Raw genomic sequence first — 25,452 nt, 5'->3', positions numbered from 1 at the left:
AGCTTGACACCGGCGCCTCTACGCGTGGCAACCCTGGAATACTACCAGACTTGCGCTGTTCTCTCCCATTAAAGGTTTATCTAGGCGAACTAGAGACTCATTTAACGTAAACATCCCACTTAGCTCCTCTTTTCGCGTTAAGTGGAGCCATTACGGTTATCGTTAGCTGATGACAAATGCGCGCTGGATGCTGTGGGCCGATGACAGGACGGTTTGTATTTCAGACAAATTAGTGCGCTTGTCTGCGACACCGCTTCAGACGTGGGCAGAGACGCAATCAGAGACTTCAGCTGAGCTACAGCAAATGTACACGGGGAATCGCGCTTTCCTGCTAAATCTGTCGCGTGAACTTAGCTCCAAACCATGCTCGCAAAAGCTGTTTTTACGTTTACAGGGGCTGGAGTAGATAGACACACTAAGGATGGAAACAGGTTGCATTGAATGGAACGTTTTATTTACAATTTCAATTTATGCCCATTAAGAAGATCCCCTAGTAAAAAGCAATCAAATCCAACATTTCTAAAATATACTCTAGCTCAAATGCTATAGAAGTCACAACAACACAGGTATTTCACGCATTCAGGTGAGCTCTTTTCAAAGTTCTGGGTTTCGCCGGATGTCAGATACACAGGTATCTCAGCCAATGAATTACATCGCGTCCAATACACAGGTATCCCAACCCACGGGCGATTCATCATGTTGTACTGGATACCTGAGAATCGAAAGGGATATACTGTAATAGATTTATATCTATTACAGTATATCCCTTTCGATTCTCATGTATCCAGTACAACTGTAATAATAGATTTATATCTATTACAGTATATCCCTTTCGATTCTCAGGTATCCAGTACAACACAGGCGAGGCATCGATAAGGTAGAGCAGCTTACAAGCCTTCGTTCTTTGGCGGAAGCGGAAGTGAGTGATCACGGAAAAGCCAGTGTCATCTCTTCCGGTACACAGGTATCCCATACACAACGGGAGAGGCCCCAATAAGATAACCTAGCTTGCAAGCTTTCCTAGCTTGGCAGAGTGCTTGGGCAAGTGAAAGGGAGTGATCCCTTTGAAGCCAGGTCTTCAGGAGTGTAGCGGTTAGACGATCAATGTCTCTATCGGTCACATCCCACAAGTTAGCGACTACAGCCGGGCTGCATGACATCAAATGAGGAATTTAGCACAATTGAAAGTAATTGTTTAAGCTGACTTATAAATAGTTCCTAGACAAAGATTAGCTACACAGACCACGGATTACTGGACCATGCGAAGTGGGTGGGTGGGAAGAGAAGAAAGCGGATGAGGAGAAGGATAGATAAAGGAGGGTAACATATTCTGCTTTTAAATGCTAGGAGATCACTACAAAATAGCGTGCGTTCTACACTCAACATTGTCCTTGGCATTCCTCTCACTACTAACAAATCTTACCAGCCAGCGATAAGGTAGTTCAACACCATTCCTCTTGGTTCACAGACACCCTCAACCTAAAAACAGACAAGGAGTAAGACAAAAGGTGTACTCATTAAGTCTATTTTAAGATTTCATCTAAGTAATTTTCGCGACACTTTTTTGCTTCACCTTATTTTCAATTTTAAGTGTTTTAAGGTATCTAATCGCGTCAAGCAAGTCGGAACAATGGACAACGAGCTAAAAGCTTGTAAAACCGTTAAGTATCTTTAAATACTTTAAAAAAAGGGCGAGACTCACGATAAGTTTGCCACTGCTGCAGCCCATCAAGATGGCAGTGGAGCGACAGTTGAGCCTCTGCACTTCTGAGCCGTTGAGGAAGGTCCGACCGTTACCATGACCAAGATACCTACGGACCACACCCACAGTATTAAGAGAAGGGAGAAGAGAAACGAAAATACACGTCTAAAAAAAGATATCTACGGACCACACCCAGGGTATTAAGAGAAGGGAGAAGAGAAACGAAAATACACGTCTAAAAGAACAAGATAACTACGGACCACACCCAGAGTATAAGGAGAAGAGAAACGAAAATACACGTCTAAAAGAACAAGATATCTACGGACCACACCCAGAGTATTAAGAGAAGGGAGAAGAGAAACGAAAATACACGCCTAAAAGAACAAGATATCTATGGACCACACCCACAGTATTAAGAGAAGGGAGAAGAGAAACGAAAATACACGTCTAAAAGAACAAGATATCTACGGACCACACCCACAGTATTAAGGGGGTATGATACCCAAGACAACAAAAATTTTAAGCAAAAGACTTAGCAGTTTTATTATTTCACATATCATTAACCTCATTGAGACTAATCATTCGATACCAATTTTGGCAGTTACTGTTGCTATGGTAACCAAGCCACACCCAAAATACATGATTTTAATGCTCTTACGGTAACAGCTCTAGCTCTGAAACTATAATTGGAACACAAACCAAACTAAGGATATTCATTGCTAATACCTCAAACTATGTAATGAACCTAAAATTGCTATATAGTTGACATAAATGGAAAATTATCAAGTAAACAAACAAAAAGCTTATAATTTTAACCAGCATTCTTTGGTAAAAAGCCTTCATATTACTAAGCATTGTAAAAATTTCAAGGTTTTTGAGGTTCATTACACTACTACACTATCAATAATTATTCCTGCCAAATTTCATGCAATAATATTAAAAACACAGGAACTAGTGAGTGTTACGCTGAGTGTTACTTCAAACTTGTAGTTTTTTTAGTATCATACCGCCTTAAGAGAAGGGAGAAGACAAACGAAAATACACGTCTAAAAGAACAAGATTTCTACGGACCACACCCACAGTATTAAGAGAAGGGAGAAGACAAACGAAAATACACGTCTAAAAGAACAAGATATCTACGGACCACACTCAGAGTATTAAGAGAAGGGAGAAGACAAACGAAAATACACGTCTAAAAGAACAAGATATCTACGGACCACACCCACAGTATCAAGAGAAGGGAGAAGACAAACGAAAATACACGTCTAAAAGAACAAGATATCTACGGACCACACCCACAGTATTAAGAGAAGGGAGAAGACAAACGAAAATACACGCCTAAAAGAACAAGATATTTATTGACCACACCCACAGTATTAAGAGAAGGGAGAAGACAAACGAAAATACACGTCTAAAAGAACAAGATATCTACGGACCACACCCACAGTATTAAGAGAAGGAAGAAGAGAAACGAAAATACACGTCTAAAAGAACAAGATATCTACGGACCACACCCACAGTATTAAGAGAAGGGAGAAGACAAACGAAAATACACGTCTAAAAGAACAAGATATCTATTGAGCACACCCACGGTATTAAGAGAAGGTAGAAGAGAAACGAAAATATACGTCTAAAACAACAAGATATCTACGGACCACACCCACAGTATTAAGAGAAGAAGAGAAACGAAAATACACGTCAAAAAGAACAAGATATCTACGGAACACACCTAGAGTATTAAGACAAGGGAGAAGAGAAACGAAAATACACGTCTAAAAGAACAAGATATCTACGGACCACACCCACAGTATTAAGAGAAGAAGAGAAACGAAAATACACGTCTAAAAGAACAAGATATCTACGGACCACACCCACAGTATTAAGAGAAGGGAGAAGAGAAACGAAAATACACGCCTAAAAGAACAAGATATCTATGGACCACACCCACAGTATTAAGAGAAGTGAGAAGAGAAACGAAAATACACGTCTAAAAGAACAAGATAACTACGGACCACACCTAGAGTATTAAGAGAAGGGGGAAGAGAAACGAGAATATACGACTATGAGAACAAGATATATTAACTATTACGTTTGCTTACAAGAAAAGGTCGTGGTCCACCAAGGAGTGGAAGTGTTTAACTATTACGTTTGCTCACAAGAAAAGGTCGCGGTCCACCAAGGCGTGGATCTGTTTAACTATTACGTTTGCTTACAAGAAAAGGTCGCGGTCCACCAGGGCGTGGAAGTGTTTAACTATTACGTTTGCTTACAAGAAAAGGTCGTGATCCACCAAGGCGTGGAAGTGTTTAACTATTACGTTTGCTCACAAGAAAAGGTCGTGGTCCACCAAGGCGTGGATGTGTTTAACTATTACGTTTGCTTACAAGAAAAGGTCGCGGTCCACCAAGGAGTGGAAGTGTTTAACTATTACGTTTGCTTACTAGAAAAGGTCGTGGTCCACCAAGGCGTGGAAGTGTTTTAACTATTACGTTTGCTCACAAGAAAAGGTCGTGGTCCACCAAGGCGTGGATCTGTTTAACTATTACGTTTGCTTACAAGAAAAGGTCGTGGTCCACCAAGGCGTGGAAGTGTTTAGCTATTACGTTTGCTTACAAGAAAAGGTCGTGGTCCACCAAGGCGTGGATCTGTTTAACTATTACGTTTGCTTACAAGAAAAGGTCTTGGTCCACCAGGGCGTGGACGTGTTTAACTATTACGTTTGCTTACAAGAAAAGGTCGTTGTCCACCAAGGCACTCCTGTACTGCTCCTGGGAGGGCTTGGTTCCAGTAACACCACGCCAGCCAGGCTCCCTGAAAGGGATGGTTTACAATCAATCAGATATCAATTAGCTACTGTGCAAGGAGGTCCCTTAACAGCGAGGGAACCAAAGATACGGTCAGTCATGCGAAAACGTTCAAATTGTCCATACTTTTAGTACTAACGCTTAAACTCTGACTTTATGAAAACTATCGGGCAGCACGGTCAACCGTACATAGTAGCATTCCAAGTAAGACCCCGGCATACAATTGTGAACTTAATATTAGGTCACAATTTTGCAATTAGGCCCTCACACTTTTTACTTTATCTAACACCATTAATAAAAATTTCAACTTACCCTTCAAACCACTTTTGGAAGAGTTTCTGAGTGTTGGGAAGATTGTCATCAGGGTTAAGTACAAAATACGTCTTCTCTGGGTCGACAGAACAGGGTTGATGCATCATCTACGTAAAATACATTTTAATATTGTTCCATTAATGCACTGTCGTCAAAGTATCTCGTCGATGCACTACAGTTCTTAGATATTGGGCTAGGTGTTGCGTCTTATGAAGGTATCTCGTCGATTCACTATAGGCTAGGTGTTGATGGTCAAAGTATCTCGTCGGTGCACTATAGTACTTAGATATTGGGCTAGGTGTTGCGTCTTATGAAGGTATCTCGTCGATTCACTATAGGCTAGGTGTTGATCGTCAAAGTATCTCGTCGGTGCATTACAGTTCTGAGATATTGTACTCGGTGGCGAGTGTTATGAAGGTACCTGTTGGGCGTGGCTAAGAACAAACTGCAGTGATGGCATCCTAGTGACTTCGTGATCGCGCAAGATCGGTATGTTCTCCCAGGGAAGATGTTGGACCCCCTACAAGCATTACACGTTAGTCTACTCACTAGGTTACCAAGTGGTAAATGCACCAATCTAAAAAATGTCGTTGCCAACCCTAGAACTTTGGATTTTTCCAAACACTAAATTATAGCATAATCTGCACTGGAACAACATGCTGCACGATGTTTTGGAGGTGTTCGTATTTAGAATCAAATACCGATCCAAACAAAGAACGCTTAATCTGGCTCAACGCGTGTCCTCATTTCGTGTTCAACGTACCTTTCCTAGAATCAGGATAACCGGGTGTCGGCGAACTGCCTCCAACCTGAGTTGTAACATTAATACAATATCATGACTGGCGTATGTTCAGGGAAAACCACGTTAGACCGTGAAGAGCGAGAGAATGCATACTGGCACGGAGGGATTCTTCGGAGAACAATAAATATCCCAAACACGGTGTTTAGGTTTTAGTGTTTGTGTTGTAAAACAAGAGAGTTATATAACTTACGATGATTTTTGGAGTATCTGGTTTACAAGCGACGTATACTCAGTTGCAGTGTTGGTGAAGACTTCCAGGTACTGAAAGAGCAGAAATCATACAGTTGTCGTTACAAGTCAATGTAAAACCAACGAGCGCCTCCACCAGGCGAGTTGGCTTGATTTGCTATCAAAGGTTTGTCATCAGATGGCTTTGCACCATTAGGCGGTGACAAGCTCTTGAGACCTTTTTCAGAAGTGCTATAATCGGGCCATAAGGCGTGAATAATTACTTAGACTACAATAATTGTCTAAAATAAGAACCTTTTTATAAAGGATTTCACAAAATTTTAAGAACATGCCGAGACTGAGATAAATATTGCTTTGTAAGTCTGGTAAGTTTTAAAGCACAAAAGCAAATTTGTCCATAATAACAACCTTAATAATTATTGCTATTAATTATTTGTGTAATTCTCTTTTTAATAATTCATTGGGTATTATATTTTTCAATACACTAAACTTTAGAAACATTGCTAAGAACATTTTCAGCCTTCAATGCCACAGTGCTAAAAATGGACGACCTAGCCTCCACTGAAAATTAGACGTTCTTTTAAAATAAGAGCACAAAGTTGAGAAAACCACATGCAAACGTACTTATAAAAAAAAGTTACAAAGAGAAAAAAATGAATAGGATTTCCAGGAAAACGTTGACAAGACATACCGAATAGGTTTGCGTTAAACAAGCTACTTCCAGTGATAGGTCTTACCGCAGGGAGCTTGTCCGAGTCTTGCTGCAGTCCAGTCAGGTAGGAAAGGGCCTCGCTGATTTCGTACCGGCTCAAACTCGAGTACGCATCCAACAAAATCTTAGAACACAGAACATCCAAATGTCAGACTTTCGCGATTCTTTATGAACTTAATTAAATTCACTGTTTGTTCAGTAGTGACACATGGTAATATCAGGGTGGGCGTAACATCCCCCACCCCCCAGAATCCCGGAACGTACCTAATGCTTTTGGCGTTGGTGAATTAAGTAGCAATTTCGTAGGCTCAACTAAGCAAAATATTGTCGTCAAGAGCAGACAGCTGAAAGAGTTAAAGATTTCATACTTTTACCCCTTTGATCACTCTACCTGGATGAGATGTACATCGCATTTCTTTCCAGCCCGTGACCCCAGAGCTTCACACAGGTCGGCAGAGCAGCTGTGCAACGTTTCCTCGACGCCAGGCGTGGAGTGCCTTCCAAGGATCACACCTCGCCACTTGCCAAGCCATGATCTCTCAAGCCGTTCTAGAACATTCTGTGAAGGATACAGCATGTATAAACAATAATTGAAGACAGACGGAGATCGTAAAACGTTCTTGAGTGGTTGATGGGAAGGAGGTCCTCCCAAAATCTCTAGAAGTATGCTTTGAGGTGGAAGGGATCACACCAAAATTAAGTTCCCCCTTTTTTCTGCAAAAATACAGTTTGGATAAATAAAGTGAGCAAGGTGGTGCATGTAATTGGATGTGTCAAATATAAAGCATTGAAAAGCGTACACGTGAGGCACTTGATGTGTCATATGCAATAAGCCAATTCACATCGAGGTTTGATGGATTGTTGGTTGGATGTCAAATATTGAGCCAGTTTATCTTTAATGTGTCACAGAGGTTGGTATGCAATAAGCTAGTTTACCTTCAAGGAGTCGTCGAAGTTGGTATGCAATAAGCTAGTTTATCTTCAAGGAGTCGTCGAAGTGGTATGCAGTAAGCTAGTTTACCTTCAAGGAGTCGTCAAGGTTGGATCGCCGTTGGCACCACTCCTTAGTGCTGGAAATATTCATACTCTCCGCACTGTCCCTCAACACATCAGCGAAACTCTCGTCAACGCTGCCCTGGAATAGCTTGCAGAGGTCCATCACTGCCTTGCTTGCTGCCTCGCAATGCTGCAAACAGGGTTCAAGCTTGATTCATGTCGATACTTAGCGGATAAAAATCCTCATTACACAGCTAATATGCTACGTAAGCTTTGGACCATTGGTTGATTACCGAGCCGTGCATTCCAGTACGGCCCGTTCAGAAATAGAATAACACTGAGATTTAAAACTCTTTCAAGATGCTGTTTAATTAATATCTAATTTGTATTTGGAAAGGCACACAAAAAGTGCTGAGTACTCTCTTACATCATTGCCAGAACTTTCAGTTCCCTCAGAATCATCCGGCAGGGCGAGGCGAAGGACAACAGGTGCGCTACCATTCCTCAGGCGGGTCACCATCAAGTAGGAAGGGGTGATTCCAGGAAGCGATACCTTGTCAATGGTACACACTGTCCATTCTAGAATAATGATACCCTCATTCATCACTGATGATTAAAGAGCCCGGATCTAATATACTTGACGCTATATTTTTAATGTTTAAACCTCTAATTATTTTGGAAAAAGTGTAGTTAAAATAGCCAATGAAAGAATAACGTCTATAAGCACCTCCCTCTCAAGGACCTTCAATCCTTTAATTGTCAAAATAAGGAGATGTACCGTCATAAGTGTTCACAGACCTAAAAGGTTCGTCTTTTTATACCCAAGTATATTCACCTCGAGCAAATTCCAGATCCGATGGGTTTCCTGCCTCATTACCACTGAACGCCATAGTTTCTCTGATCTGCAGTAACCTCCTGCACGCTGTCATGACACTAGGATCATCACTCAGGGACACGTGGCTCATTTCGTCCGCTAGAGCATCCATGTCATTCATGGAAGACTGCAAAAAGTAATGGACCACGTGTGAAGCATCATGATCACGTGAAATGACATCCGTAAAGCACCATGCCAACAAAAGCTAGAATTTTTCCGTATCTCAACAACGTAAACATAAAAAGGCCCCTGTTAGAAGTGTATCTATACAGATGAAACACAACCTAGTGAACTGGTTATAGTGAATTGGTTATCTCCAAAAAGACACACCCTAGTGGCCTGTGAGTAAACCTCGCCCAAATCTAAGTTCGCCAGTAAGACGCTACTCGATAATAATGTACGAGGCACATGGTCTCATTTTCATATTCAAATTTCCACTGTGAGGAAAAATATACCGTCTTTCTTCGTGAGTGAGATAATACTTCATCAATAATAAAATGAAAATAGAACCTAGTCAATTGTACGCTAATAGTAAGCTTCAAAAGAACAGCGCTTTTTTCGCCAAGACAATTATTTTTCAATATTTCAATAACATGGCCATTTTAGCGTTTCTTTTTGAGATGATAGGAGCATACAAACCTTTTCATTTGTTGATATTTCTTTCATCAGCCGCCTGAAAAAAACATCCAAGATTAAACAAGAACAGCATGCGATAACTGCTGATGGCCGACTTCATGGTGTAGTTCACAGCAAATTTAGGGAAAATCTACATACAAATGATCTCTAATTCACTGTCAATCGAGCAGGACGCTCGCAAGGGGGCAATTTAATCGAATTTCATGCGTTGACCGGCCATTTATGCATGCGTTTTTGACCTTAGAGTGGACAGGGAGCGTTGGCAAGAGACGGGGATAACTTAATTATCTTTTCAACGTTCACTAACGAAAGTACTGAACGTTCTCCCCCATGTTAACTGTAAACATTATCTCTTTTAGCGGTCACCTCTATAAAGCGTGCGCGGTCACCAAACTAACGTCCCAATTTGTAAACTGAATTTAATTCACCTTAGCTAAGGAGTCATGTCAACAAGACTGCCTCTTCTAAGCGGTCACTTTGCTGAGTTCCGTTGGTGACGGTTTATGAGGAGTTTAACTGTACAAACGTTTGGGTGCCAAATCCTTAACTCCAACATATGGACCGCGTCTCGCAACGTGATGAGTGTTCGTTTTGTTTCGAGAACTAATGGGGATAGCCGCCTAAAAGAGGCATCAAATACAGCGTTCAAGTGGCTCATATTTCGGGACCTGGGGTGCAGCGAGTAGAGGGTAACCACTGTATATTAGTGACGAACATACCTGAGCTTCTTGCGTGAGCTATTCAAGGCCTCCTGCCTGAGCGTGACACCAAGGGACTGGTTGGAATAATGCGCGGCGTCCGAGGGGCTGACACGCCCATAGCATAGGGCCAGCACGCGGCAAATAGACGAGTACAGGCGGGGGTCAGGTAAAGGTTGAGTGAGGTCCAGAGCTCTAGTGAGGTACTCCATGGCCACCTGGAGGTGATCACCTATACCATTAAACACTTATCAATAGACAATCCATAACAAACAAATTGAAAAACAATACTTGTTGCAATAAAACCAAAAAAATGTACTCTTTGGTAGAATTGTCTACAAAAATGACCAAATACAGGGAAAACGGGGGATTTGTTAAGGTCTCCAGAGGCCAGAGAAGGTGATTATATATTTTTCAAAGTTTTCTGTTCCATTTTGAGAGATAACTACTAACTATTGAATAACCGCCGTCCAATTTACCACGCATAGTTTGAGATTTCCAGGGCCGGGTTGCTAGAAAGCAAGTTAACACTAACCCAGGAATGAAAGTCCCTTTTATCCAATCAAATGTCAAGATACATGTAGCCGTATTTATCCCTGGCCCCAGAGCATTATATAAGCGTCTCAAAATGCTACGTTCTTCTCGCTTTTAGACAAAGACTAGACTATTGAGATGGCTGAGTAAAAGGTGAAAAGAAGTATTGACAGTATGACGGAAGACTCCAGTGCTTACGATCTTTTGATATTATGGCCATAGAGGGGAGTGAACAATACATTTTTTCAGCCACGGCCATAGTTTATATCTTTACCTTTATCCTCGTCTACGTTTTCGTTAATGCTCTTCGCACGACCTTTGGCTCTTCTACTACTTGGCAATGCTTCTTGGAAACCGTCCACCTTTGACGCCTTAGCACGAGACCTTGAAGATCTCTTCGAAGGTTGCCCATCAATGTCAATATCTCTATTTTGTACACTGTTCTCAAGAGAGGAGAGCTGGGCCGATTTTCCGCGTCGTTTTGCTGGTTTTTTAGTTACTTTCTCGGTCAATTCACTCTCCTCGTTTACCACGGCTTTCCCTCGTCGCCCTTTCCGTGCTTGCGCCTTGGTTAGAGTTTTCTCATTGTCTGCATCTGGCACTCTTACATCTATCTTATTGGACGATACATCACTGGGTGAACAATGCTGTTTGGTATCAGGCGCACATGAATCCCATCTGTTGTTAAGTTCTGCAAACGCGCTATCGCTTAGAAGGTAAGTCAAACCTTTAAGGTACAATAAGTTGCCGTTCACTTGAGAGCAGTATGGACTAACTGCTCCAAAAACTCTGCGCACCTCCTCGACAGTATCTAGTCCTGCAGCCGTTACATCTCTAGCTTTAGTTAGCTTGCCGCGACTCAACAGGATCTCAGCGTTCAGTACGAATACTTCAGCGAAGTAGACTCCATACATGGCCTTGGCGGTGACTGCCGTGGTGATAGGGCACTCGGCGCTATCATCCTTCTTCGCCTTCTTAGATTTTCCTTTACTCTTTGTGCGGGGTGCCTTGTCGGTCTCACATGGCTCACTCACGCCTAGACGAAGCATGTTGGTTATTTCATCGAGGGTGCGCTTCGAGCGAGCCACTGCATTATTACAAAGCACTTCAGCTCCTTCTAGACAGTTGACGGACACCTTGGGCGCGGCGGAGGCCTGGAAGAACCTCGCTAGGACCAGGAGCACCCGGATCTGAATAGCCTGGAGGGCGGGGTCGCTGCAGCACATACACCTGCACGTGTCCTTGTGGGAGACCACCGCGTGCACGTCCGTCAGGTCTTCCAGACGATCTGTCGTTCCATGGAAAAGAGGGGCCATCTGCGATGCAACGCCCAGCAAGACACTCCTTGCCCTATCCAGCTTATGGATCTGGATGTCTAGCTCGGATTGAAAGATCTTGAACTCTATAACCCTACAACAGAATAGGTTTCATAGCTTATAACCCTGCGATAGAAAATATTATACAAATTTATAATAGTGCTTTTTGATCCAATAGAGCCCTTAAAATTGGCTCTTACTTGGACAAAAACTAAGCAAATTTGACTGCTTAATTTTCCTGCGCTTGCCTTCCACCTGTTCTCACGTTCGAGAAAGAATCAATCTTTAGCCCCAAAAGATCATTTCACTAGCGCAGCAAGCGGAGACGTAAGATGCTTACTGGGCGTGTGAAAACCGGTGTCAATGAGACGCAAGTAAATAAAGAATGGAAAGGAACGGCTTCTTTTCTTCCTTCTCTCTTGCGTCTCCTTCATGAAGATTATCAGACGAGCGTAAGTTCTTACGCCTCCGCTTTCTTGACTCTCCGTTAACTTCGCTAGTGGAAAGCCGGTTTAGACAGGCGAAAAGGATTAGTGTACCTGTAGGGTAAGTGAAAACGTCCGGCGAGTGCTAGCCCGTCCGCGAGGAACTTGGCCGCCTGTTTGACCACGCCTAGGCGAGTAAGCATAGCACCTAGCTGAAGCTGGCAGTGGAGAAGGATGTGCAAGGTGGTTAACCGAAGGCACTCGTCTGAACCGACCTTACATACTACAGAAAAAAAACATAAAGCTATTATAGTATCTACGTAACTGTAAACGTCCGGTGTGGTCGCGAGCTTGTTGTTTCGTTAACAAAAGTAGAGGGATCAGCTCATTCTGTTTGTCAAAGTCATAGCTTAAATAAAATTAATTTGGTTATCACTGTGAAATATAAATGATGTTATCGGTCATGCCGTTCCTGTGAACTTGGTTAGATATGGTCGCTCGTGTCGTTTCTATGACTTGCGTCGATCATGTCGTTCCATCATCGTAAATGTGATCGTGCCGTATTTGTAACTTAGCTACATAGTTCCATCATCGTAAACGTAAATGTCTACTCTTGTATCGCATGTATGCACTTACCAGCGGTTGAGTCCACGTCCAATAGCGATTGCCCAAAGATGGCGGTTGCGGCAACCTCCACCCACGTACAGCCGTCCGACAAGCACTCCAGGGGCGTGGCCGGCTGGTGGTGTACGGAGGACACACCTGAGGGAGTAGGAGGGGTGAGCATCTCAGGACAGAGGGCCATGTATTGGGCCTGCAGCACCCTCGCAGTGGCCAGTACAACATAGGACGAAGCAGTCTTCTTGGAAAGAATCTCGCTGCTCAGGACGCTACGTAGACACTCCGAGCCCTCTGAAAACTAATAACAAAGTGTTTGCTGGTTTGTTTGTTGGTGCTCAACCATGGATCTGAGCTACACGCAACGGGACACAGGCCCGCCGATCACTGAAGCAATGAATTTGCGTGTTTGTGTTTAGCTGTCGCTATCATGTAGAAGGGGCAACAAGTAATGCTTACCTTTCCAACTAAAAGTAGGTAGCCACTCCTGGCCAGCATTAAGTGGATGTTTGCTAGTGGGGTAGGCTTGCATACAGCCGCCTCCTCCATACGCCGTACCATTTGCCGGGCGTGGTACACATCCTGAATGGAGCAGAGAGAGTGGACCGCTTGTGCATATGCCACTACGGCATCCGACATGGCCTCAGGCGTACCAAGAGCTGTCGCAATGAGAGCGAATAGATGGAGGGCATGGGCTTGGTTTAATGGCTGCGAAATATAGAGATTAAAGAGCTTAAAGGCGTTTTATTATTAGTTTATATTTTTGGGAGACAATCAAAACAATCAAGTAGTTTAGATCTCGAACAAGAATAATATATATGATTTACCATACACTTCATTTTATCTCAAATTTAAGGTAGCTGGTCTTATGTGGGCCTATCGAGTTTGGGATTTGTGGGAAACCCAACATTCTACATTGATTAAAAATCCCTAGTCGTACAGCTAGGGCAAATGTCCTTTATTTTCTACTTGTATCAAAGGGAAGTGAATGAGAATGGACTTTGGAAGTCTAGCATTTTTACCTATTTTTTTAGCAAATCAAAGCTTCCTTACCTGATTCAATAGGGCGTACATGACAGACGCCTGGCGAACACTATTGATGGTCTCTAAAGGGTTTCTTAAACATGTCAATTCAACCTATAAAAAATATAGCATGTGCAAGTTAAAATTTTATGTAGTTCTCCAATGATACCTCATGAAAAAATGCTTTTATCAGGAGTTTGAAAACTGGTGCTTGGCATTGTATATATACCTTTCAGGCATAAAACTGGTAATACTGTACTTAATTATCTGTAGTTACAGTATCATCAGCAGAGATGACAATAGCAAATAAACATAAAATGATTGGGATAAGCATGTACTGTACATCTAACTAATGATAAGAGACTGGAAAGGCTACAAAACACATCTGGAGATAAAAAATTGCCCACACAGATGTAGTGAGAATATTTAAGGGACTTAATCGTCTTGCTAGATGCATACCGTGTTACATGTAGACTGTTTCAAACAGGAGTCAACCATGGCAGTCCATGCATCCACAGCCGCATGCAGGGACTGAATGTATGCTTGATTAAGAGCAACTTGCTGCTAAAGAGATACAAAGAAAAATACAAGACAAAACATTTGTATAGCAGCACCACAACTCCCCTCCATACCTCACACCAGACCCTCACCTCTTCTTGTCCATCTGACACGCCTGTACCATCTGCATCTGATGTGTTGAGTGGTTCATGTCTTCTGGAAGGTCCTTCTCTCATGGTACTGCCATGCTGGGCTATGCTCTGTAGTAGGAACGCTGCCCCTAGTTCCTCCTGCACGCCCGCAAAGGATGGGTCTTCAGGGAGGATATCCTCAGATATACCTTCCAAGATGGTCACAGCTTCCTGGCAATACTCCAGAGGGGGCCTAGGTAAGGGCAATCTATCAGTTATTATAATAAAAAAAAAATATTTTGAACTTCCAGCAGTTTTATTGCCTTCTTTTCCCAAACATTATTAATTAATTATTTTTGCAAGTCAAATGTCAATCCCAGTACACAATCATCAGTACAGGAACATTTGAAATCACTTTTGAAGTTCTTTGGTGGAAATATAAATCATCTGAGAATGATGGAATACATAATGCTTGCAGTGCAACTCACCGAGTATCTGAGGTACAATCAGTTGTCTGGAGTATCTTAGCATACTCTAGGGTGAAGCAAGCAAGCTTGAATGTGTCCTCGTCTTCCCTGTACAGCCCCATGAGCTGCTGGATGACAGACAGCTGCTCCACAGTCAGGTCATACCTAAAAACACCCTTCCATAATTAAGTTTGAAAGCCAAAGTAAAAGATAGGAATAAAAATTGGGAACGAAATAAAGCAGAACTTCATACTTATATGAACGCAAAAATATTGTGTTTGGCTGAGGAGGTAAAACAGATTTTTAGAGGGAATTATTCACTTAAATACAAAGGGACCTGAACAAAATGTTAAAAGGTGAAATAATAATACAATTTTCCTGTCACATTACTTTTGTACATTGGCCTGAATATCATAACTATGAAATAATTTTAGCAAAAAGCATCCCTTTGTTATATATAATAAAATGATTTGCTAGTTTTCTTCTTTTTCGTCATCATTTTGAAAGACAATGTTTTGTGTATTCCTGAGCATCTTGTGAACACTTATGTACCAAACTCCTTTAAGTACACAAGTTACTCAAATGGCGTATCTGTGTTTACCTGTTGCTTGACTGGCTGTAGCATGAGAGTTCCTCCTGTAGGATCAATGCCAGCTGCTGGATGCTGAGGTCTGTTGACATGTCTTCATCTGCCATAGCCTGGCACAGGGTTCTGAATCAGGAAATAATCAGAACTTACTGAAAGAGCTTATATTTGATAAACAGCACATAACAAATGTTTGTTTTGATTTATCGGAGCAAATTCGTTTAGTCATTAAGATCTCCTAACATTATATAGATCATTCTTGGACAGATATAGCATTGTTTGGCTCAGCAATATTTGCTGTTTTCTTGATGGTGGAGGATAGAGGCAGATACTGTGGAGCTCGAATAGAGCCAAAAATTAGCCAAACACTTTGCCAGCATTTCTTAGGACTAAAATGCAACAATACTGGGCAAGCACAAGTTTTAATACTATCAATATGTTCCCTGTCATGCAATGTAAACCAAGTCAAACAAAGACTAAAATTGTGAATGACCTTTTAGCACCAAGCTTTCAATAAGCTCCCCACCTAAAATAAGTGCCCCAATCCTTGGGAGCAAATATCAAATATATGTACTTTTGTGTATTGGGTTGAAAGGGTACCAAAATTTGAAGAAGGAAGTAAATTGAATATTCATAATGGTAACCTTGTTCTTATTGAATCAGCATCATCTAATTGAGCATGCTTGACAAACTTGTGCTTAGTCTTGACCCAGCTGAAGATGGCTTGATGCATCTCTGAGCTGCACTCCTCGGGGTACTCAGCAGCAGATAACAAGAGCATGACGGAGATTGTAGAACTGCTCAAAGCTTCCGGGAAACTCTGGGTTCTAACCAGACAGTCAGACAGCAGCTGGTATTTAGTGGCAACCTAGAGAAATATCAAAGGAAATCCAAGGAAGAAATCCAACATATAACACTGACTTTGTAACCTTTGTTTATCGAGGGTAGCATATTTAACCGAATATACAGTTTTCTAACATATGGCCCTCGGTTAGTAAGCACTGCCACTGGGGGTGGTCACTGCCAGAGGGTTTATTGCATTGGGACCTCCGGTTTAGTGTCCTTATCCGAGAAGACTGGAAACACGGGAGAATAACTTCAACTCACTTGTGACACAAATTCAAACCAAGGCAGGAACCCGGAGAAATCCCCAGTTTGAGCCAGGATTCAAACCTTGGCCACAGCGGCGAGAGGCAGACGCGCTAACACACTTCGCCACCCGTGCTTCGACTAAATTTTTTTATAATAACTGTCTAGAATTCAATGCTTTTCAATAGCTTCTAACCAAACCATCTGACCCACAAAGTGTTGATACCAGTATGTAATTTTGTCTCTAAATTAAAATGTAAAATCAGTAATAAACATCCCAAATCACAGTTAAGTGTGACAAACAAAACTGTTATCCTAAAGATGCTCATTTTCTTACACACCTCAAGCACCTTCTGTTTGTTATAAGTCTTGTTTCCTCGAGCTGACCAGCACCATTCTTTAAGACACTGACATCCAACAGACATAAGGCATGTTGCTTCCATAAAGAGGTCTTGTTTATATGCACAGTATCCAATGGAGAAGCACTCAGAACCATGCCAGAGAAGCTCATTCTCAGATACAGTAACAGAGTTATCTTGCAATAGGCTATGGATAAGTCCACTGCCCTTTTCTGCTCTCTCCCTGCACTTCAATAAAAGCTCTCGCCTGTCAACAAAAACAAATTGTTACTGGGAAAAACTACTTCACACTTAACCAATAGCTCTTCCCTGTCAATAAAACAATTTGTTACTGGGGATACAGTAAATACTCGACAGCTTACCAAAAGCTCTCCACTGTCAATATTGTTACAGGGTAGTCAGGGACTTGTTTGTGAGGCACTAGTCGGGGACCCAGTGATTTCTGTGGGTGTTACCCACAGATCTCTAACACAGAAGAATGGCTGGGGATCACCATTGTATATAGACTAGTTCTAAAGCAGGAGTTCAGGAAGGCCTGTGATTGATCACATTGGGGTGTGATTTTTGGGGGAGAGCCCAGTAAGCTGTGTTTGTAATGTTAAAAATACTTCAATTTTGTCGGTATGTGTAACAGTTAGATCTCTCCATTGGCCTCACCATTGAGGCTTCATTGTGATGATCATTACAAACACCAGCCCCAGCAAAAAGAAAAAGAAATCACATAATCTAAGTATATGAAACCTCAATTCTTACTGTCACTTTTTTAAGGCATGAATGTATAAGCTACAAAAATCCCCCACCTTTCTGGACCATTGTCCCCTTGCTCTAGTCTGTGTCTGTACAGCGACATGACAAAACTATAAAGAGACAGTTGGCGATCTGAAGTTCTTTGCAGCTGCTGTCTTAGCTGATCATGTTTTTGCGAGGACACAACTTCATCTTTACGCCCCATGACATGGACAAGAGACTGTTTCTGTAGCTCAAGAAGGTTGTGATATCCAAGCATTAGAGTATCCACAACTTCAAACACCTCTGCAGGGAAATCCACTGCAAACTTTGATTCACTAGATTTTTTCTCCTTGCCAGAATTCTTTGGTAGAATACTGGATTTGAATCCTTCTAATGCCATGATAATGGTAGAAATAGGGAATGATGCCTTTGTTGTGCTCTCAATTAACAGGCCCAATAATCTTTTCGCTTCACTTAATTGCTTATTTAATTCAATGAACTCCTTGGATAATTGAGATTTTTTTAACATTTTTCTGTTAAGAACCTTAGACTCTACTAAGAGTGATGCTTTGATGACACAACAAACACAAGCACAGAATCTTGATATAGTAGAACCATTTACAGTGTTAGTCAGCTTAGGCTTCAGTGCTTGGTTCACACTATCCTGAAGCTCATTTAACACCTTCTGGCCCATCTCTATCTCCCCTTGATACTGACATGTCCTAGTAAAGTGAAAACCAAGCTCAAATAGTGAATATAGTGACTCAGAGCTTTCTAAAGAGTCAACTACACATTGTCTCTTTGAAAGCATTTTGAACAATGCCTGATAAAAGTCTAACAGCTTTGGCATTAGGCTCTCAGATTCACATTCAAGTTGAAACTTTGAGGCAACTTTGAAAGCTTTAGTGACAACAGTATGTACAGCCTCATTAGCAAGTATTTCAGCTTGTAATGCACACATCCTCCAAAGTAATGTTACATAGCTGGAATGCTCCTTTGTCTCTTTTCCTTTACTTTTTGACCGAGGTGCTAGCTGACCCCCCTTCCATGCTATGCTGGCCAGACTCTTGGCCAATGAGATTGAAGTGTCTTGTTGAATACTTGTCTTGTTTATAGCCAACTCAAGGCACTTATAACATGTTGAGGTATAGTAGAATGCATCTTCTAGTCTGTCTTTGCCAAGTAGATAGTTCCCCAGGATCATGAACTTTTTCAATATTTCACCAAGCAATGGAATTGAAGGCAGGTAATGACCATTGTCTGCCTTCATCACATTTTCCAATATCTTTACAACTGTACAAAAAAAAGAAGTGTGAGAATAATGAATATAAATGTGAAGACTGACCTACTGTATTTACAGTAATTTGTTAGGCCACTTTTTTGGGAGTTGTTGGTTTACTCAACAGCTTTTGGGTGTTGCATACTCAGCCCTGACTCTACATTCTAAAGATCAACAAAAATTATTTGCTTGTTCAGTATCACCTGCTTGAATTTTCTTCGAGACACTTTTTAAGAATTTCTAAATGCTGAGTAGAGGTATTTACTAGATCTAAACATTGTTTCACTTAATGCCAATCTATATTCCATGTTAGCATGTACCTATTCTTATCTATTTAGAAACTTCTGTACCTATCTCTATACTAAAGCAAATCCATATTTAAATTAAATTTGACTGTAACTAAAAAATACTGCAGTACTGTAGGTGCTATGTCTCCCTACTTTATTCACCAAATAGATGAAAGCAAAGTGTTATCTATTAGGTTTTAAAAGTAACAACAATAAAAGGAGTACTTACCAAATCTGAGAAGACCCAAAAGCTCCTCTGTTTCTGGAGAGGTATCTTTCAAAGATTTCAGCAACTCTAGCCCACATCTTAAAAACTTGTTACAAAAAGTCCCATATTTGATAACAGTCTTTTCGGCTGTGTTGCAGCCTTTGGGCAAAACAAAACCATCATTGTCCACTAGACTTCTTAGGCAACCAAGATAGTTCTACAAAACAGAGACAAAGTCGAAATGCCATAGCAATAAGCAAGATAAAGTCAGCTACTCTATGTAACCAAACATAAGCTTAACTTTGAAGTAAAAACAACAGAGAAAGCCTGGGTTTTGCTTTGATTTTACCTTCGTATCGACGTAGAGTCCATCAAATTTCATCCGTGAAAGATCCTTTAATATTCTTTCACCCTCCATATAGTTTTAAGACTAGATAAGCATCCAAATAATAATGATATATCTGTTATAGTTTGCCATTTCCACCTTGTTTATCCGCAGACAAAATCGAAAATGGCGCCCTGAACCAAACTGGAGCCTCGCTTTCACGTGCACATGCGCAGATTGTAAACACACAGGTACATGGCTCAGTTGAAAGCCGAAAAATTGGAATAAGATAAAGTACCCTATTATTACCCTCTTCCTTGCCGAAAAAGGGTAAAACTAGCATTCTCGGCTTTTTAGTAGTATTCACAGGCTTATAAAAAAATATATCAGGATTGCGTGACCTGATGTCTGTCATGTTTCTTGATAGCGTTCTAGTAGGAGACTGGTAACGAAACATAACTTAGTTCTGACTTGGCAGTTTTGTTGTTCCTGGTTGTTTGTTTGCCGAAATACTTACCAAATGGACGACCTTCGAAAAAACTACGCGGCGAAAATCAATCAGGATGTAGCCAGTGAAGGAATTTACGACAAGACAACCAAGATAAAGAATTTACAGAGGCTTTTCAAGGTTCGTGTCCGAATGCCTGCGCGTGTTGGGCGAACGTGCACTACATCACGCACATTTCCTTACGCGGGATTTATGTGTGTGTGGTCACAAAATTACCATGCGTAGTATTCCTTCTGTGATTATCCTTGATGCTATAGCCTTTAATTTACTTATGCTATTTATGTTCAACTGGCGGTTAGAGATAGCATTTGAAGTCGTAGGCCATTTTCTAACATTCCCACACCTGTTAGAAAGAGAATCCAACAAACGAATCTTACTTTTTATTAAAAAAAATCAATATACTTATCTATCCTTCCCCGTGTATATTGTAAGTTAATACACAGTCATCTCAGTGTGTCTATTGTAGATGGGTGAACAGTCATCTCTGTGTGTTTATTGTAGATGGTCGTGCAGTCATCTCTGTGTGTCTATTGTAGATGGGTGAACAGTCATATCAGTGTGTCTATTGTAGATGGCTGAACAGTCATCTCTGTGTGTTTATTGTAGATGGGTGAACAGTCACATCAGTGTGTCTATTGTAGATGGGTGTACAGTCATCTCTTTGTGTCTATTGTAGATGGGTGTACAGTCATCTCAGTGTGTCTATTGTAGATGGCTGAACAGTCATCTCTGTGTGTTTATTGTAGATGGTCGTGCAGTCATCTCTGTGTGTCTATTGTAGAAAGGTGAACAGTCATCTCTGTGTGTTTATTGTAGATGGTCGTGCAGTCATCTCTGTGTGTCTATTGTAGATGGGTGAACAGTCATATCAGTGTGTCTATTGTAGATGGCTGAACAGTCATCTCTGTGTGTTTATTGTAGATGGTCGTGCAGTCATCTCTGTGTGTCTATTGTAGATGGGTGAACAGTCATCTCTTTGTGTCTATTGTAGATGGGTATACGGTCATCTAAGTGTGTCTATTGTAGATGGGTGTACAGTCATCTCTTTGTGTCTATTGTAGATGGGTATACGGTCATCTCAGTGTGTCTATTGTAGATGGCTGAACAGTCATCTCTGTGTGTTTATTGTAGATGGTCGTGCAGTCATCTCTGTGTGTCTATTGTAGATGGGTGAACAGTCATATCAGTGTGTCTATTGTAGATGGCTGAACAGTCATCTCTGTGTGTTTATTGTAGATGGGTGAACAGTCATCTCACTGTGTCTATTGTAGATGGGTGTACAGTCATCTCTTTGTGTCTATTGTAGATGGGTATACGGTCATCTAAGTGTGTCTATTGTAGATGGGTGTACAGTCATCTCTTTGTGTCTATTGTAGATGGGTGTACAGTCATCTCAGTGTGTCTATTGTAGATGGCTGAACAGTCATCTCTGTGTGTTTATTGTAGATGGTCGTGCAGTCATCTCTGTGTGTCTATTGTAGAAAGGTGAACAGTCATCTCTGTGTGTTTATTGTAGATGGTCGTGCAGTCATCTCTGTGTGTCTTTTGTAGATGGGTGAACAGTCATCTCTGTGTGTCTATTGTAGATGGGTGTACAGTCATCTCTTTGTGTCTATTGTAGATGGGTGTACAGTCATATCAGTGTGTCTATTGTAGATGGCTGAACAGTCATCTCTGTGTGTTTATTGTAGATGGGTGAACAGTCATATCAGTGTGTCTATTGTAGATGGGTGTACAGTCATCTCTTTGTGTCTATTGTAGATGGGTGTACAGTCATCTCTTTGTGTCTATTGTAGATGAGTGTACAGTCATCTCTGTGTGTCTATTGTAGATGGCTGAACAGTCATCTCACTGTGTCTATTGTAGATGGGTGTACAGTCATCTCTGTGTGTCTATTGTAGATGGGTGTACAGTCATATCAGTGTGTCTATTGTAGATGGGTGTACAGTCACCTCAGTGTGTCTATTGTAGATGGGTGTACAGTCATCTCAGTGTGTCTATTGTAGATGGCTGAACAGTCATCTCAGTGTGTTTATTGTAGATGGGTGTACAGTCATCTCTTTGTGTCTATTGTAGATGGGTGTACGGTCATCTAAGTGTGTCTATTGTAGATGGGTGTACAGTCATCTCTTTGTGTCTATTGTAGATGGGTGTACAGTCATCTCAGTGTGTCTATTGTAGATGGCTGAACAGTCATCTCAGTGTGTTTATTGTAGATGGGTGTACAGTCATCTCTTTGTGTCTATTGTAGATGGGTGTACGGTCATCTAAGTGTGTCTATTGTAGATGGCTGAACAGTCATCTCTGTGTGTTTATTGTAGATGGTCGTGCAGTCATCTCTGTGTGTCTATTGTAGATGGGTGTACAGTCATCTCTTTGTGTCTATTGTAGAAAGGTGAACAGTCACCTCAGTGTGTCTATTGTAGATGGGTGTACAGTCATCTCTTTGTGTCTATTGTAGAAAGGTGAACAGTCATCTCAGTGTGTCTATTGTAGATGGGTGTACAGTCATCTATTTGTGTCTATTGTAGATGAGTGTACAGTCATCTCAGTGTGTCTATTGTAGATGGGTGTACAGTCATCTCTTTGTGTCTATTGTAGAAAGGTGAACAGTCATCTCACTGTGTCTATTGTAGATGGGTGTACAGTCATCTCTTTGTGTCTATTGTAGATGGGTGTACAGTCATCTCTGTGTGTCTATTGTAGATGGGTGTACAGTCATCTCTGTGTGTCTATTGTAGATGGGTGTGCAGTCACCTCTGTGTGTCTATTGTAGATGGGTGTACAGTCATCTATTTGTGTCTATTGTAGATGAGTGTACAGTCATCTCAGTGTGTCTATTGTAGATGGGTGTACAGTCATCTCTTTGTGTCTATTGTAGAAAGGTGTACAGTCATCACAGTGTGTCTATTGTAGATGGGTGTACAGTCATTTCTGTGTGTCTATTGTAGATGGGTGTACTGTCATTTTAAAGTCATAAATTTTTATTTTTACAGACTGGAGACACTCCTATCTATCTGAAGCATGGGGTTAATGATATGCGCATCTACAGGTAAAAAATAGATTTTGTATAGTTACACATTTTTTTACCAGTTTATTAGATTTGTCTATGATGGATTTCGTTTATTTATGTTACTGTTTCATTTACCCTTTTCTACAGTAGTCCTTGTGCCGTTTACCACTAGGTTCTGGATTTATTTTCCTGCTCCTACATGAATTAAGTTTGCAGGTCTTACTATAATGCCATTAGAGTTTCAACTTCAACTTTATTGTACATAGATACATTATTTTTTCTTTTATGTGCTCACCCGCTAATAGAACAGGCCAATCTAGGCGGGTTCAGCTTAAATAATAGTTACAATAATTTCAGAAATAACAAACACAGGATGAGCAAGACGAACAGGTACACAGAACATAAAAAAAAGAGAAAATGGGAGAAGTTTAGTTTTAGTTTTCTCTGGGATAACATTTCCTCATACAAAAATCAGCAATCTTGAACTAAGCTGTGTTCATTGGTCAGACATATGTAAGCTGTATGTTCCTTGCTATATGGTGCCCTTTATCACTGAGTCAGTCTGGCATTCAAACCAATTTACTTAAAGCGGGCCAATGGAAAACTTAGCCAACAAAAGAATGTATTAGAACCCACGCTATTTAACAGGCCATTCTCTCTTAATTATCAGACACTACAAAACCTAAAAAAAAAATTCCAATTTTGAAACATTTTTTCACAATTTCTGTTTAAACTCATCAAAGATTGTTACACAATTGCCCAAAAGTAAACTGGTGCGATTGCTTTAACACTTTGTATCTGATTCCTATCAATTCAGCATCCAGACCCAAGAAGGGTCATTAGCAAAAAATAATAATAATAATTAATGCCTCTATTTGTTCTAGGGGAGCAATGATTGCATCAGTTGTTGGTCTTGGCCTGACTTTGTTGTCTATCGGGATGATGGCCACTAACACCATGCCCAAGAAAGAGAAATAAGTGACTTCTGCCAAGTACTGCATTGTACTAAATCATGTAACGTTTGTGGATAAATATGTAAAAATTCTGGTCTGTAAAATTTATAGGGAAAATTAAAGTTGTTTATATATATTAATGTACATTAAAAAAATAAAGCAATGCAATATCAACAACTGGTACTACTAGAAGTTCTCGTGAAGAAGTGAAGTGCTCAAGCTCATAGATTGGTAGGTTAATTGCAAGGGTTAAATCAGCTATACTCTTTTAGATTATTGTGGGGCAGTTTGCACATTATTTTCCATAAGCCAGATTTATGCAAGACCTCCCTTTTCTTTGCAGCCACTGTTTTGGCTGATCATTAACCCTTTGTTTCATGGTTTCTCTGTTTGTCTTATAAAAGAAATAGAACAAAAACAAATAGTCCAGTTTCGAGTTCCGTTGTGCCTGCTGGTCATAGGCACAGAGGACGCATAAATACAATCCTCGGTTTTAATTGAATCGATTGCAAATACCAGTGGGATAATTAAGTATTCACAGGTTTTTGCATTGTTTTATTCCAAGTTCCAGAGGATTCTCACTGGTCTGCGCATGAAAATTGCCTCAAGTCAAGGCTTACACTGTATTTATGCATCCTTAGTCTGTAAGTCCAGCGGTCATAGTGAAACTAGAAATTGGGCTATTGCTTGTGGTCTTATTTTATTAAACAAAAGAAATTATTTAATTAAAGGCATTGTATGTCTAAAAAAACAAAGGGTTAAGTCTTATAACCATAACAAACAATCTGAAAAATCTGGAAACAATTATGGAAAGTAAGTATATTTTAAAAAGAAGACTGCTTTTTGGTGGTTGAGTGGGAGGGGCACAACCCGTGTGCCCACCCCGAGCTGCATGCCTGTACATACGCAGTAAGCTATTTGGGTCTAAGTGGTGGCCATGATAATAGCTACTGAAAAGACTACTGCTCATGTATTAACATATAGCGAACTATACAGAATTTATGATTTCCTGCTTCTCCCTAACAACAGCTTCTGCATGTAAGTACACTGCAGTATTCACTGAAGCCCACTGATTTCTAAAGAATCTGTGTCTGGCTGTGTTTGTCTTGGTTTAAAATAATGTAGCAATCAATTTTGTTTTATTTCTTGGGCTCAGGAATGGACATTGCTGTGGAAAATAGACTCAAAATATAAAATACTGCAAACCCAGTATCAAATTAAAAAAAGGACAATTTTATTTCTGATATTAGAAGGGCCGAGAAGCGGGTCAGAGAAATGAGATTATTCGGATTGATTTTACATTTCCCTTTATACACAAGTCTCATCGAATAACACAGAGATCTACTAAATGCTTATTATTTACCCGTTGTTGCCGCGAA

The 25,452-nt window shown here is 40.8% G+C and overlaps 1 protein-coding gene and 1 long non-coding RNA gene across 3 annotated transcripts; one reads left to right on the top strand and one right to left on the bottom strand.

Annotated features, from left to right (window-relative positions):
* Positions 1–432: 432 nt before the first annotated feature.
* LOC5515603 lies at positions 433–19,824 on the bottom strand. Of its 2 annotated transcripts, none has more exons than XM_032385183.2 (29): positions 19,624–19,824; positions 19,296–19,491; positions 17,572–18,793; positions 16,754–17,018; positions 15,968–16,191; positions 15,339–15,449; positions 14,759–14,902; positions 14,292–14,523; positions 14,101–14,202; positions 13,672–13,755; positions 13,078–13,326; positions 12,637–12,919; positions 12,115–12,283; positions 10,534–11,669; positions 9,747–9,957; positions 9,031–9,064; positions 8,353–8,518; positions 7,945–8,096; positions 7,543–7,707; positions 6,913–7,080; positions 6,547–6,645; positions 5,811–5,881; positions 5,582–5,627; positions 5,240–5,338; positions 4,819–4,925; positions 4,430–4,513; positions 1,703–1,811; positions 1,424–1,479; positions 433–1,149 (listed from the first exon to the last, which is right to left on the bottom strand). In XM_032385183.2, the coding sequence occupies exons 1-29, from the start codon at positions 19,690–19,692 to the stop codon at positions 945–947; spliced, it is 6,258 nt and encodes a 2,085-aa protein (XP_032241074.2). In that variant the 5' UTR covers positions 19,693–19,824; the 3' UTR covers positions 433–944. The 2 variants fall into 2 exon arrangements, with proteins under 2 accessions (XP_032241074.2, XP_001635666.2); XM_001635616.3 differs by having other exon boundaries at positions 14,101–14,205; positions 19,624–19,823.
* Positions 19,825–19,865: 41 nt separating this feature from the next.
* LOC116619885 lies at positions 19,866–24,250 on the top strand. The gene is made up of 3 exons (XR_004296911.2): positions 19,866–20,227; positions 23,104–23,159; positions 24,005–24,250. It is a non-coding gene; the product is annotated as an uncharacterized LOC116619885 (long non-coding RNA).
* The last annotated feature ends 1,202 nt before the right edge of the window (positions 24,251–25,452 follow it).

Source organism: Nematostella vectensis, chromosome 2, assembly GCF_932526225.1.
Source record: "Nematostella vectensis chromosome 2, jaNemVect1.1, whole genome shotgun sequence".
Classification (NCBI taxonomy): Eukaryota; Metazoa; Cnidaria; class Anthozoa; order Actiniaria; family Edwardsiidae; genus Nematostella; species Nematostella vectensis.
This window is presented reverse-complemented; position numbering and strand designations above follow the sequence as displayed.

Coding starts and splice junctions, on each gene's coding strand:
- LOC5515603 (XM_001635616.3), bottom strand. CDS start 19,692: ATGGAGGGTGAAAGAATATTAAAGGATCTTTCACGGATGAAATTTGAT. Junction 12,920..13,077: donor ACCTACTTTTAGTTGGAAAG/GTAAGCATTACT, acceptor CTTTGTTATTAG/TTTTCAGAGGGCTCGGAGTG. Junction 1,150..1,423: donor AACTACCTTATCGCTGGCTG/GTAAGATTTGTT, acceptor GATGTCATGCAG/CCCGGCTGTAGTCGCTAACT.